Source organism: Chelonia mydas, chromosome 6, assembly GCF_015237465.2.
Source record: "Chelonia mydas isolate rCheMyd1 chromosome 6, rCheMyd1.pri.v2, whole genome shotgun sequence".
Taxonomy (NCBI): Eukaryota; Metazoa; Chordata; order Testudines; family Cheloniidae; genus Chelonia; species Chelonia mydas.
In genome coordinates this window covers 116,482,854-116,498,056 of record NC_051246.2, presented here as the reverse complement: position 1 = coordinate 116,498,056, position 15,203 = coordinate 116,482,854, and the positions used below count along the sequence as shown (strand labels likewise).

Here is a 15,203-nt window from a genome sequence, read left to right as displayed (position 1 = left end):
GTTACATAGCCTACTAAACTCACCCCTCCTTTTCAAAAAAATTTTCTTTTCCTTTTCTCCGCTATGACTGGAGAGGTGTAAACGGGCTGCTTACCTTGAAGGGTCCCTTGAAATATATTTTAACTATCTATGCTAAAGAATCTCTTCCAATTTTTATTTAGCTGTGATGCTTGGAGTTCTTTTCCCAGACCTGAAGAAGAGCTCTGTATAAATTCGAAAGTGTCTGTCTGTCGCCGTCAGAAGTTGGTCCAATAAAAGATATTACCTCACATACCTTGTATCCCTAATATCCTGGGATCAACACAGCTACAACAACATTGCCTACAATGTTATAAAAGGCATTTGATTTCACTGCCACCAGTTCAGACCGTGACTCTGACTTGGGCAAATGACCATCAGCCTAGATTGGGAATGTTCCCCAATGGGAAAACGCTTGAGGGGGAAAAAAACTGAGCATCTACTTTCCTGAATTATGGTTCAGGCAGGCGGGGCATCTTCGAAGCCTTATTGATGTCCAGGTAGTACCACACGATCTCTCTGGCCCAGCGTAGTGGGATGTGAGAAGGCATCTAAGGAAATACCGACTGAGATGAAAAGACAACACAAACTTAGGCTAGGTCTCACATGTAACCGCTCTATGCCGATGGGAGAGAGCTCTCCAGTTGGCATAACTACCTCCCCCAACAAGCAGCAGTAGCTGGGTTGGCAGAGCATTGTTCACACTGGCGCTTTTGTCAGTGAAACTTATGTCAGTCAGGGGTGTATTTTTTTCACACCCTCACCGACAAAAGCTTTACCGAAAAAAGTGCTAGCGTGGACATAGCCTTAGGCAAAGCAAGGTAGGACCTTTTTTACAAGGGCGGGGGGGAAGCTAGATAGATAACCATGTAGGAGAGGTAGTGTAAGAGCCTTTATTTGTTTCAGCAAGATGAGGGTAAATAGGAATGCGTTCTAGCAGAAGAGAGTGCAAGAAAATACCTTTGAAAGGTTCAAAAGGGAGAACACGTAGGACCCTAAAGATTAGGTTGAGGCTCCCAAGAGACCAGATGCATTTGAAGGGGGCTTTTTAAAGGGGTAACTTTAGAAACCAAGGAGATATTGTAACAGGATTCCCTTCTTTAGTTTTAAAGGACATGAAGAGCTGTTTCTTTATTTGATATCCATATGGCCCTTCTAAGGTATCCCAGTTGAGTTAAATTTCAGAAAAGTAGAGTCCCAGTTTCTTTTAAGGGCTCTGACTAGAGGCTTTTCCCATTATTCTGTTCTGTCTAGTTGGATTCACTCGAATATATTCAGGAAGTTTAAACAGCAGCCTCTCTTTTGCTGGAAGAGAAGATAGCAGAGGAAAGTCTAGGTGTAAAAATACTCCAGATGGATTGTATTCCACCTCCCAGATTCTTGACAGATGTGAAAATACACCTAAGGTCTCAACAGAAAGTGGCAAACACTACCAATTTGGTTGTCTTAATGTACCTTCTACCCACATGCATCTCATTTGAAAGCTGCTTATGTCTACTATAAGATGCGGTATGATGTGGAGCTATCAAGTGGTGCCATTTCTATAGAAATGGAGGTAAACAATGACACCATCAAGACATGCAGGTATTTCAGTGGTCACTTTAATTTGTTTGTTAGCTTAATGACGGTCTATTATTTCAAGACACAAAATTGGATTTCTTTGTGACCTCAAAGCATCACAACAAACTAAAGAGTAAAACAAAATCTAATTAACTTGAACAGGTATCCTGGAAATGTAATAATGCTGGTGACATTTCTAGTCACCATCATTATTGTGATTTTGTTCATCGTTATGATCTCTGCCGAGCATGTATGGATTACCAAGTCTTCATTGCCTTGGCACGTACACATTTCTGTGCAGGGAATATTGTTCTGACTACAGACACAGTTGATTGTGCAGTGATCCCTACTGGTACAGGCACAAATAAGATCTTGTAGAAACTCGGATGCTGTTGGGCCCTTGAAGAATACATGAAGTAGTTCATCACCCACACTTTTCCATCTATGTTGCAATGGTTTATCTATATGTGAAGATATCCCAGTCTTTTCCAAGATGCTCTTTTGATATACTCTTCAAAACTGTCTTCACATGGTGAATGTTTAGCCAGTGACTTGTCCTTGTTGATGGCTAGATTGAGGCGCAAACAATCCAGCTTTCTGTGGATCTCCTTTCCAGCTCTAGTAATCTACCAACTTCCTTGCTGCAGAAATTGCAGCTTATCCATCGCCCTCTCCCAGTTTGGCAAGATCTCTGAAGCAGTGGGCTCTTTGTTTTGTTTTTTCCCCCACCAATACCAAATAGGGATGACAGGTCCTTGCTAAGGACAGCGTTCTGTGGAAGGGAAGACCATTTTTGGACTGATAGCTGCTGTGATTGTCCCTCTCTTGCCCGACTTCTGTTTGGTGGTTTTGGCCACGTCAGCAAATGTAGTGATGCCAGGTTTCTTAACTGTCTGAAGAAGCTACCTGTCCCATTAAATCAAATGTTCATCTCTCAGATCTCTCCATTTGTTCTTCACCAACATCTGTTATTTTAGTAGAGGCTCTTGTATGTCTGTCACATGCAGTCCATTAAATATGCTGATAAGTACCTTTTGGCTGTGACTCAGTGTCAAATGGGTTTGTCATATTGTGGATGACATGGCTGGGAAGAGATATAACATTCTTTTCATCCCTCTTCCGTGCAGAGTCAAGGACTTTTTTTGTAGATGTATGTTTGCTGCTACTTGTTTTGCCATTTCTTTCATAGGTTTTGCATATTCATAATATAAAGCTGTGTATTTTCATTTCTAACACTGTAGCTGACCTGTACTTAAGCATAACTGAATTAAAAAGCTAGTTTCTAGAATATTTCAAAGGCTAGTACTGCATGCAGAGCTAGCTGCAAACTAAAACCTTCTTCCAGGCAGAGTAGATGTTGCATTGTATGTACAAAAGCTTACAAATGGAGAAGCCTTACATTAGGAATTCAAATACATTTATCTTCCACTATGCAATACAAACTGTGGGCATGAAAGCTACTGCTACTGGTGCACAATCTTCAGTGTGAGCTTGATCTGGTCAGCAAATTTCAATTGGAAATATAGGAAATGTTTTCCCTTGTAAAATACTTTAACAATTAAGAATATGCCGTGTGAAAACATTTCATGTTAGTATATTGCAAAATGTAGATATTTGCCATTTTTCCTGCATGTTAAACAGCTTCATCACTTCTGGGGGGGAAAAACTTGGCTGTGCAAAACCAAAAAAAAAAAAACAACTTGTAATATGTCATAGTTTTGGCCAATAAGCACCACCTTAAGGTGTTTGAAATTAACTGAAACAGCAAAAACTGTAGTCATAGTCATGTTGGAGTATTTCTAGAACTGCAAAAAATGACACTTTCTCCTTTTGGATACCATTGTTTCACCTCGCCTACAGTCTTCCAGCACCACTTGACAGCTCTTCTTTTGAACATACCATTGGAAAGCTTATTTTATGTATATGGGGGGTGGGGAGGTGTAGGGAGGGTTCATTAAACTCCAAAAATATGGCCCTTTTTGGAGACTTGCCTCATACCTACAAATGATGTCACGAATCCATGGAAATTGGTTAGCAAGTAGAGAGACTGTAAGAATTAACTAAGGTATCAAAGATTTACTAGTAGGTCAATACTACAGTTTTATACCCTGTTTAAAAAAAAAAAAAAAGCCCTTGATCTGCATGTCCTTCAAAGAGATATTGGACTGATCTATAGAAGTTAATACACTGACACTAAAGCTCCCATTAATGCAACAAGTCTTAAAATATATTTCCATAAGTGATTTGTTACTGATTGGACAAGCCAGCCTCACAGCTGGTACTTAATGTACCTCGTTCTTGCATGCCATGGTAGAGATTGGTGTACTTTAGAAAATAACACTTTGACTAGATGGTAGAAATTTTCTATAAAAAAGTGGAGTGAAGTATAAACAAGACTTGCAGGCACGACCTTTTGTTTACAGCCTTGCAAGGAAGACTGTTTAGATGTACTTGGGATAATTGCGTTTGGAGCTATTGAATTATAATCTAAATTCCTTCTTTGGATTTTTGGACTATTGCCACCCTCATTTAACAGGTAAAAACAATGACTGCTTTCTAACTCTAAAGGAAAATGAAAAATGGGAGGAAGGCGAATGGGTGTGAGAGGAGTGGAAGTCTGCTGGTGCCAGTAGTCTGGCTCATAAACTGATTTGCCTTATTCTGAAACTTCACAATTGTTTTTGTATACAGAAAAAAATTTCAAAATCTGTTTTTCATCTCTGATTTAGTGTGAGGATCCTAATTATAGCTTTTTACTGAAGTAGTTTTTTGCTTTCTTACTCTTGATATCAAGTAATTCAGAGTGATCCCTTGGACTAAGTGCTTCTGCAGAGGCAGACCTTAGAACCGTAGCCATCTGATGCAGCCATTCGGCTGGTAAATAACTAAATTCTCAGTTATGCCTTTGGCAGCAGCAGGACTGTCGTCCTTATCTGCTGGAAAGCTTTCTTGCCTCTGATTTTTAAGTCCTTTTGTTAGTGTTGCTTGAGCTATTTATTAATGAATCTTTTTGTCTGGTTAGCACTGTAGGAAGGAAAACAAAAATAAAGGTCTTCATTTTAACTTGTTTTGGGAACCCCTATAACAAGCCCCTGTAAAAAGTTATCTTGAGAACTAATGGTCTGATGTGTCCTGTGGTTGTGGGGCAAGGAATAGGATTTTTTCATACTGTTTTATTTTCTTCTCTTGAGAAAGTGGTGGTTATGCTGGTACCTCATTCTAGAATAAGTGTCAACATGGAGTTGACAGGTTTCAGAGTAGCAGCCAATGAAGTGAGCTGTAGCTCACGAAAGCTTATGCTCAGATAAATTTGTTAGTCTCTAAGGTGCCACAAGTCCTCCTTCACATGGAGTTGAGTAATTTTAAAGTATTTTACAGGGCATAACATAAGTAGGAATTCTACTTGGTAAGGAATAAGCTGTGCTTCAAAAATGGCTTTCCTCATGTGGTGGTGATTTTACTGCAGAGTCCATTCAGAAGAAACAACCATGAAAAGCTTGCTCAGATGACGGGCAAAATGACATTGATATCAAACCAATTGCTTCTTGTGTAGACCGGAATCAACCGTTAAAAACGGTCTGATAAAATAGCTAGATTTGGGACCACCAATTTGCCTTAAAAACTGGGTTTTTCTTAAGTTGCAGGCTAAGTGCTCTTGTTGATCAGTGACTTCACAGTACCTTGAGCTGATTCACCTCACAGACCATTGTTTAAAAGTTCAGGTGGTGGGGGCGATTTTGTTTTTGTGTGTGTGTGTGTGTTTGGGTTTTTTTTTTTTTTTTTACAGTTTGGACAACAGCAGATCTTAAATACTAGATTGTATTGTTTTTGCTACACAGCAATGGGTTAACTTTGGTCCAACAGTTATTTGTTGAGGTAACCTTATTCAGAGTAACTGGGCCCTGCACGCCACAGTGATCCCGGATGGCCAATAGATATGGGGGAATCAAAAGGCTAGTTCTTAGATTGGTACCAAAAGACTCAGATAACCTTTCTCAACAAGTTGTCATTCACTTAATAATTTAATCTCTCATTTCCTCATGATCCACTTTGGCATGTGTTTGGAGAAGTTCCAGGTATGTCTAGTATCCGAGCTACATTGTTCCCACCTTGCCAGGATGGTAGTGCTGTGTATAAAGTCTGTGTACTTTCCTTTAGTTTCTCTGTAAAAGCTTAAAAATAATCTTGCTTCAAAAGCAATTTAAAAGGCCCAAATCTCAGTATTCAATATGTTATTAAATTAAAACTTAATCAGCATAGAACTATGGTAGGTGTATATCATGCATCTGTTCTTCAAAAAAAAATTCATTTCTAAAAGATAAAGAGAAACATGTCCTATAGAGGATGTTTAGACGAAGTCAAATGGACTGGAAATGAGATTTTGGCCAGCATTGTTCATTGGGGTGGTATCAGTGCCCCAGGTACGCTTGCTCCCCCTCTCCGAGGGATAAAGAGCAGTTGGGCCCAGTCTTTCCTCATTTCTTTCTTACTGCCTGTGCTTACAAGAGGGAACCCTTGGCAGTGTCCACTGCTTTTTGCACACTATGCAATTTAAGTCCTCTCTTCGTGTGTATGTGTCTGTATAATTAGTACTAGTGTAAATAGTACAGTTGTAGTTAGTGTAGTTTTAGGATTAGTTGTTTAAAGCCTGTTCAAATACAACAGTAACGCCCCCCCCCCCCCAAAAAAAAAAAAAAAAAAAAAAAGCGTTAGGGCCTTTTCTCACACGGGGGTTTAGAACCTATGACTGAAGCGAAGTCTCCAGGCTTCAAAACTTTCCCCTCTTTTAATGTGGTTACCCTGCTGAATACCTGGGACTCAAGGTGCCTTTTCTGTTTTGGTGTAGAGGGCATATTCCTGATAGGTGTTCAGTTTGGCATTCTTTCTTGAGAAGACGAGGGAGGCCCAATTTAAGCTTTTCTCAGATCTGGAGGGAAAAAGCCTCTAACAGACCTGAGCAGACATCGCTAAGCACTCCTCATTGAGCTAGTACAAGAACAGGTCTTAAAACCTGGATCCCCAATTCAGTGTCCTCTTCTAGTAACTAGACAGCATTGTCTCCTAATATATAACAATTTAACTCTTAAATTTAAGCAGACTATACCTATTTTAAGTAAATAACTAGACATAGCTATTGTTTTGGCTTGTGCAACACCATCCTGTGTATGTCATCAGAAGATTTAGTGGATTTTTTTCCACCCACTGAATGATGCATTTTGCTTCTGTCATTAGCATCACTGGATCTGCTTTGTTTTCCTGTCATAAATGTTTTGGCTAAAATTTCTAATTGAAGTCTAAGTGCAGGAGGAGTTTTATTATTGTCAGAAAGGTTCTGTAGGGAAAAAAATACACATGTGAGTAACAGGACACGGTTGTGATGTTTGCTTCTGCCTTGCAGGATGTAGGATTTTTATTTTAGGCTGAAGTGTTTCAGCTCAGCCTTTGGAAGTGTAATGGGTTCCTTCCGCTTCCTTGAACTGCTTTAAGCAAAAGAGTGGTAGGAGCCTAATGTTCCCCAGCCTGCCAGGATACATGGTAGAGGGATACTGAAGCTCATCTTAATTAAGTAGCCTCTTACAATTTGTATGGCAACTTCCACCGTGTGTGTGTGTGTGTATGTGTGTGTGTATGTGTGTGTGTATATATATATATAAAATCTTCTTACTATATGTTCCATTCTATGCACCCCATGAAGTGAGCTGTAGCCCACGAAAGCTTATGCTCTAATAAATTTGTTAGTCTCTAAGGTGCCACAAGTACTCCGTTTGTTTTTGTTTTTTTTGAAGTGTAACTGTAGTGGTGAAGTATCTGTTACTGCAGATATAATGAAAGAATCCTGCATATTGTATTGAGGAGTTTTATCAGTCTATAGAAGTGTGGTCTGCAAATTGGCATAAATCTGTGCCCCCCAAAAAGGATTTTTTTGATGGGGGCGCGTGTGTGTGTGTGTGTGTGTGTGTGTGTGTTTAAGCCATTCAATTCATGTTACTCTTAAAGAGAGACCAGTAAAAACAAAGTGATGGGACTCAAGATCACTAGATTCAGCCCACTTGCAGTTAATTTCTTTTAGAGATAATTCACCTTTAAGGTGGGCTTTAGCTCGGAGTGTAAATACGTTTTTCCTCACCTTTGTTTTGAACATTGATAATATAGATTTGTTACCACCAGGGCTGGAAATATTTAGCCAGACCATGAAGCCTACTAGCCGAAAGTAGATGCAAAAGATTAATTGGACTCCCCAAGGGAGGTCCATATGCAATTCCAAGCCCAGCTGCTTTCAGTTGTTGAGATTCCTGTCAGGGTGCTATCCCTGGACCCTATGCATGGAGTCTGACTCATGTAACAGTCTGACATATGACATGCTCCCCTGGCTTCTGCAAGGGAGGAGCTCTCAAAATTAAGATGTCCCCTCTTTGTAAGTCAGTTTCGCTGCTCTGGTCACCCAGACCTGAAGAAGAGCTCTGAGTAACTTTGAAGGCTTGTGTCTCTTGCCAACAGAAGTTGGTCCAATAAATATATATAATTACCTCACACACCTTTTCTATCTGGTCACTAATGTTAGTTTTGTTCAACAGTAACGTATGTTACGAGTTTTGTCTAGTGAAACTTCAGCTCACCTACTTCTCTCATAGGAAAGAACTGTGCAGCTAAATCCTGACTTCCACAGATCTATGTGGCTAGGAGAGAGAGTGGTGATTTAACGAATTCCAGTGTACAATGTGCTGTTCTATAGCTTCTAAGTCATTGGCCTGTTTTAAACACTGGTAGGGATAGCCTGATTTGTCTTGGTAGGTGGATAAGAGAGGAATAAGATCCAAGTGTCTCCAGTGAGTCTACTTTGCAAACACTTGTGGTATTATTTCTGAGTGTTAAACTAGATCCATTTTTCCTCTCAAAAGCTTAAAGTAGAACAAGTTGAAAAACTGAAAATAAAGTAAATTACATGCAGTAAATGGCAAAGACTTCCATGAAACAGCAAAGTGAACAGGATCGTGCATTGGCAGCTTTATAATTCCATGTGTTTAACCTAGATCTGGTCTACAATGGGGGGAGTGGGATCAAGGTCTAAGTTACTCAACTTCAGCTACGTGAATAACGTAGCTGAAGTTGACGTACTTGGATCTAGTCACCACGGTGTCTTCACTGTGGTGAGCTGACAGCTGGCACTCCCCCGTCAACTCCACCTGCGCCTCTCACTCCAGTGGAGTACCGGAGTCGCCAGGAGAGCACTCAGCGGTCGATTCATCGCATCTAGATTAGACGCAATAAATCGACCCCACTGGATCGATTGCTGCCTGTCGATCCTGCGGGTAATGTAGACAAGCCCCAAGAATCTGTTTTTGAAAACTAAGGGCCCAATCATACAAGATGCAAGCACCACCAGAGAGATGCCAAGAATCCTTAGCCCCTACTAAGGTCAGTAGACTCTGAGCACATCTCAATACTTTGCCAGATCAGACGCTTCAATTGCATGATGGTTACTAATGTCTGTTCCTTGTTTTGGTAAATACTCCTCTTCCACAAAATGGTTCGACAGATTGGGTCTTAACTTTGTATAGTCTTCACACTTCTAAATCTAATCTATTTGTAGTAGAATATAAAAACTCCAATTAAAGAAACATATTGCAGCCACATTGAAAGGCAAGAACGGGTGACAATGCTTTTTGCTGCTGTTTCTGAATACAATTTAAGGCTGCAGTGTGTACCGGATACTTTTATTTATTTTAAACTCTTGTGGGATATCTTGACCTTGTGTCAGCTGTTTCACACTGCCTTAATGCACTCAGACTTAGCATTTCTACAAATGTATTGGCTGTCAATCCTCGTTTACCTACTTCATGCCATGCTTCACTAGTAATGTGAACAAATATTTTATACAAACCTAAATATATTGATGATACAATTCATGCTAATATAGCTTAAAATAACTGCATATGTAGTAAGCTACTGCACAATTATTTCCTTTTTGGTTACCTTTATTTAGTTTGTGAAATTTGATGTCCCTATGTGTTTTGCTAATACTGTTCTTTAAAATAGCCTACTTCAGCCTTAATCTAAACCGTAGGTTTCCATTGTTACCAATCCCTCTGTAGTCTAAAGAAAATGCAGCCCTTTTCATTTTGCTTTTGAAAGCAGCTAAGCTAAGTTTGTAGAACTGGTCATTATTTTTATGGGTTTTTAATTAAAATTACTAAAGGTCATGTGCCTGTTGCACTCCCTTTGTTGATCTTAAACCTGACGTAGAGGACCTGTCTGATCTAAGACTTGATGCGTATGCTTTAGTGATTTCCTGAGGGAAGGTTAAACTATAACAATCTATTTATGGTAACTTCCTTTGTACTGATAGTGACCCAGAAATTTAGATTAAGCTAGCTCTGATTTGCTTTTGCATAGCCATGGTCATAAAGTTAGTGCTAGTAAAATTGGCAGAAAAGGGAAGGGAGAAAGGGACAAGAAATTAACCCCAGTCAAGAATCTTGGATTTTCTGAGCCTAGGTGTTTGTACAGGGTGAATTCCACTTTAAATAGGAAAAACGGTTTACAATATTCATAATCAGGTTCAAAATTAATCCTAGGATTATGGAAACTTCAAGTATGCTTTTCCATTCATAATGGCAGAAATTTAATCTAGTCCACTGTTGGCTGCATAAACTGCTTCTCTTTAGACTTTGTTTACTGGGGCGAAATAGATGAATTCTCTTTTTTTTCTAAATGTAACTCCACTCCTCTCTAAACCTTTGTTTTTATCATGGTGAACTGAAGTTCTTTTCCTTAATGCTTTGACATGATTTTCTCACAGGTTTCAATACACAAACCGTTGAACCGGTTTTTTTCTTTTTATCACATTTTGCTCCTGGAGTGAGCAGAGATCCATGTAAAAGTTATCTTTCAAGAAGGAAGTGGAATTAAAGCTGTTCTAGCACCTGCTAATGTAGGATGCGACCAGACTTCCTGTTTGAGAGGAAATCCTAATTTGCTCTTCCTTGTAAACTGAAGACTGATCAGTTTACCACATAGTAACCTTTTGACTCGTAAACATAGTGTTCCTTTGGTTGGACTCCTGGTAGCTTGTAGAAATGATTTCCCTAGGGCTATTATGGTAACTCAACTTATACCGGAAACAAAGTTTACAGTTAATGTCATGAACAAGCAGTAACCCTTTCCTACCAAATAAACATTTTTGTGTGTTCTAGCAGGGGTTAAAACCGCTTTGTAATTCCATTTTTCAGAAGATAATTTACATTGCCCTCTCTGTGCTCCTAGAGCACATCACGATTTTAAAAGAGAAATTTGTTAACCAGTTATTCCGCTTTGCTAATGCACAAGCTTTTCAGTTTCTCATAGCCCATTTAAATAGGAGTTACTGAAACACACTTTCCTGTCATAGTCACATTGACGTGCAACATTTGTCAGTAGGTGTTTATTCTTTGGATTAAAACAGACTTTGTGTTGGCAATAATGAACCAAGTTACAGTAACTGAAGTAAGTGTGTGTGTGTGTGTTGAGAATGCACTTAAATATCAGAATTGTATTGCCAAAATTTAAAACATTAAAGAAATCATGCATGCTTTACCATAAGTAGGTATCCTAGCATTGGAAACAGCTGTACTCTGTGGGTATGTAATTGGTACTACCTAGAGGATGAATTTTTAGTATGAACTAGCTTTCTAATATTATTTGTCATTTCACCATGCAACATATTAACACAGGAAGAGAGAACTGCTGTCCTGTAGAGCTTATATATTCTGCAGACTCCTGGCAACCCCCATTTATCTGAATCTTTTAATTATCTGAATAAACTTTGTCTCCTGAAATATGTAGATAACTGTATTTACAGTTACCTACAAATTGTGGGGATTACAATGTAAGTAGGAAGTATCAGAGCAATCTCTAGCACTGTCACTTCCACGGTATAGTTCAAGAAGTTTACCAGTGAGACACTAAACATATGTTTGTACATGAAAAAAGCTACCTTTGTAATTAAATATAGAAGAGCAAAAATTCAGAGCTTTAAGTAAGGAGTAGTTTGTGTTAGTATTAACACAGAGGACCGAATTATCATGTTGCTAGCGTATGGTCTCAGGAACCACAACTCCTTATTAAACAGTCTAATATATTAGTCCCTAGTGAATGGGGATTCCCTATTTGATTCCTCTCTTCCACTCACAAGGTGGCTACAAATGTTAGTTCCGTTCCTTTACTGCATTCCAAAGGGGTACTGATATTGAGACACTGACATGGATATGAAAAATGTGGCTTTGTTGCTGACACTCCTCCCTCTCAGAGCATATGAGGATTATATCCATACAATGTAGTCTAACCAATTTTTCTAAAGAGACTTTCTGGATATAGTGAAGCATATTTAATAGCCAGTTCAACAGACAACCAGTTTAACTGTCAAATTGGATTGTATTGGAAGATTTAGATACTTTTTAAAAAAGACCATCTGAGGTAAGGAAGGAATTCTTGCTGTTTTTGTTGGTGGTAATTTAACATAGTACACCTACTCTCTTGGGGCAGTCTCTTTAATGCTATAGTTATTCAGTGAGTTTCCTTCTGACTTAAAAAAGCCATAACTTCTTGTTGGAGGCTTAAGTTTTTTTTTAAAGTGCAAGACAAAACTTCCCTATAGAGCACACAGGTATTTTTGCTAACAGAATTCTGGCCTTGTAGTATATGTCTTCATTGTTACAAACAAATCCAATCTGAAGGGAAAGGTTTTTTTGAAGAAACCTAGTTTAAAGTTTTGTTACCAAGTGGTTTTTACTTGCTTTAATTTTTGTGTATTTCTCAAGTGTTCATTACTTTATTTTGTCTGCTCCAAGTAAGGAGGACACTAGAATAAGCTGCTAAAGAACAGTGGGAACATAACAGACTAAATCTGCAGAAAGAGTTCTTAAAATAACTTGGAGAAAATTGACAAGACAGCTGCATCTTTGATCACCCCCAGGTCTTGAAATAAGTGTAGTACTCTAGAACAAATTAGCTAATCTCTCACCAGCCATCTTCACAGAACAAAAATACAATGTATGCCTCTTGGTCCACTAAAAGAGTTTGCAGTCTTCATTTCAAATAATTAATAGGTTATGCAATCTATCTTTTTACACAACTGTGAGGCATGACAATTTCTAACTGGTGTCGGGCTGGATCTCTTGTGAAAGAACAGGTTTGTACGTGTGTGTACTGTTTTAGAATAAGCTATAGTGATATTTTGGGGGTCTGCTTTCTTTGTTCCTAGTGAATTATAGTAAAGATTCATACCACTCTTGAACTAGGCAAGTTGCAGAACAAAGTTCTAAAAGAAAATAACACTTTATCATTCATTATTTAAAACAAGTGGATTGTTCAACATGTAACACTCTGAATACCTGTACTGCAGATAACTAAGCACGTTTAACATGTGCACTTACTTCTTAGGTGTCATTATGGTTGGCAAGGACAGTTCTGTGATGAGTGTGTCCGCTACCCAGGCTGTGCTCATGGGAGCTGTAAAGAACCATGGCAGTGTAATTGTGAAACCAACTGGGGTGGTCTGCTGTGTAACAAAGGTACTTAATGTTAATTTACAGGAAAAATTAATAAAATTGCTTGACTAACTGAACTTATTAACTGTTTTTGCAATGTGCAATTATCTGAGCACATCTGTGACTAATCCTTTTTGTGGCAGATGACTGCTCAACCATCATAAAAATAAAAACATTTTAAGGCAAGGGGCTCGGAATGATACATTTTCCCCTCTTACTGATACAGTTCTCTCTTGTCCATCCTTTTTTATTCCACGGAGAGCAATGAGATGACAGGCTTGCTAGGGATTGATGACTTGAAGTCAAAATGGATTAAGCGGGAGGAGGATATAATGTTATTCAAGCCAGGAAGGCGTTGTATGTCTGCCTGTAGTCTCTTGACTGTGGACTAAAACAGTATCTTTGGGATTTATGTTACACCTGTCAGCTGCCATTTTCTTTTCTTTTCTGTGTCCAGATTTAAACTACTGTGGAAATCACCACCCATGCTTGAATGGCGGAACCTGTATGAACACGGAACCAGATGAATATCACTGTGCTTGCCCAGATGGTTACTCTGGAAAGAATTGTGAAATTGGTACTGATGACCATTGCATGCATCTACTTGAATTTGAAGCTATGTTAAGCAGTTGAAGAGGAGAAAGGAAGCTGTGTGCTCTAAGCAGCCTGCTGGTTTCCCTGCAGTGACACACATCCCGCAGCTAAGCCACATATGGAGAGAGGGAGGAATTATTTCTTATACTTAAAGCTGCCCTCCCTTTCAAAGGGAGTCATCAAAAGAGGTCCCTTCCAAAATCCAGTTTTTTTTCCTTTCTGGGAAGCAGGAAGAGGATTTTTCCACCAACCTGCAAATTCAGGTCCTTGGAGGGAGGGGTACAGATTGTGTTGCTACCTAGCGTCCTGCTATCTTCCTTCTTAAAGACCTGATCCAAAAACTACTGAGGACAATGGAAAGTCTTCCGCTGGCTGCAGTGGAGATTGAATCAGGCCCAGTGTCTCTCCTTCCTTTCTTTTTTTTTTTTTTGTTTTGTTTGTTTTTTTCTTATGCTGCCTCCCCTTCCTCCCCCCAGTATTAAACTGTACCATATTATTTTGGGAAAGGGGTGCAGGCATACCTTTTTTCTGCTGTACTCTCTCCCTCCCTTCTTCCTGTGCGCACATGTGCATATACACCTGGATCATCTTAAGGATGCTACAGGCTTTTGTGAAAGTTACTTCTAGCCCTGACTCCTGTAGTAAAGTAGAAGTCTACCTGGGCAGGTATTCTAACTGTGATCAAAGAAGAGATAGGAGGGCACATAAATATTTTAATTTTTTTTTAAAAAAAAATTACTTTTAGAAAGTCAAAAATGAGCCAGTTATTCCGCTCACTTTGAAGAAAAGAAACTACATTTCCCACAAAGGGATATCACAGTTTGGACCCCATTCAGAAGGATTAAACTATGATTGAAAACTCTGCTCAAGGCCTGCTATGGAGTATTCTCAAGAACAGTTGAGACTAAAATGTTAGTTACAAAACTATGTCCAGGGGAGCACAGAAGAAGAGTTTTGGAGCATAATTCTGTTGTAGCCTCCTCCCCTCTAGCCTCCCTGATGTCAGCCTAGCAGCTCTGAGCCTGTCCGATTCCACTCTGAAAATTACTTCCTCTCTTTCATAGCTATGCTATAGTTTCCTTTATTCTCTTTTCCCTGGCTTTTTTTGGCTGTTCATGTTTGACTGTACTGTACTGTACTATACTATGGTCAGATTATCCCTGAATCTTCTGTATACATCTCCTTTCTTGTTCTCACCATTGCTCCCTGCACTCTTATTCCTGCTCAGTTTAATTGATCGGCTGTGACTGCTCACTGAACTCTTCAGACCACTCTGTAGACTTCTTCTTCTCTCTTTGTTGCCAAACGTCCTCATTCCATCAAACCTCTTCAAAAATCTCACTCACTTCAGCTATTGTTCCACTGCTAACCTCCAGTGTTTACCACTGGAGCTCCCCATTGCCACTCCAGCATCTAATCTCAATATGATGGTAGCTACTTAATGTGACTCTTCCAAATTATCAAAATCTGCTGTTTGTGAATCACTGTTGGGAAGGGGAACAGTGT

At 39.2% G+C, this 15,203-nt stretch overlaps 1 protein-coding gene across 2 annotated transcripts in view; it reads left to right on the top strand.

Moving 5' to 3' along the window:
- Window positions 1-15,203, top strand: part of JAG2 (jagged canonical Notch ligand 2) — a 95,594-nt gene that overhangs the window by 51,196 nt on the left and 29,195 nt on the right. For both annotated transcript variants that reach the window (XM_037901086.2, XM_043548777.1), the window contains exons 6-7: window positions 12,997-13,127; window positions 13,561-13,680. In XM_037901086.2, the coding sequence (XP_037757014.2) occupies window positions 12,997-13,127; window positions 13,561-13,680 (251 nt within the window). The remainder of the gene's footprint in view (window positions 1-12,996; window positions 13,128-13,560; window positions 13,681-15,203) is intronic.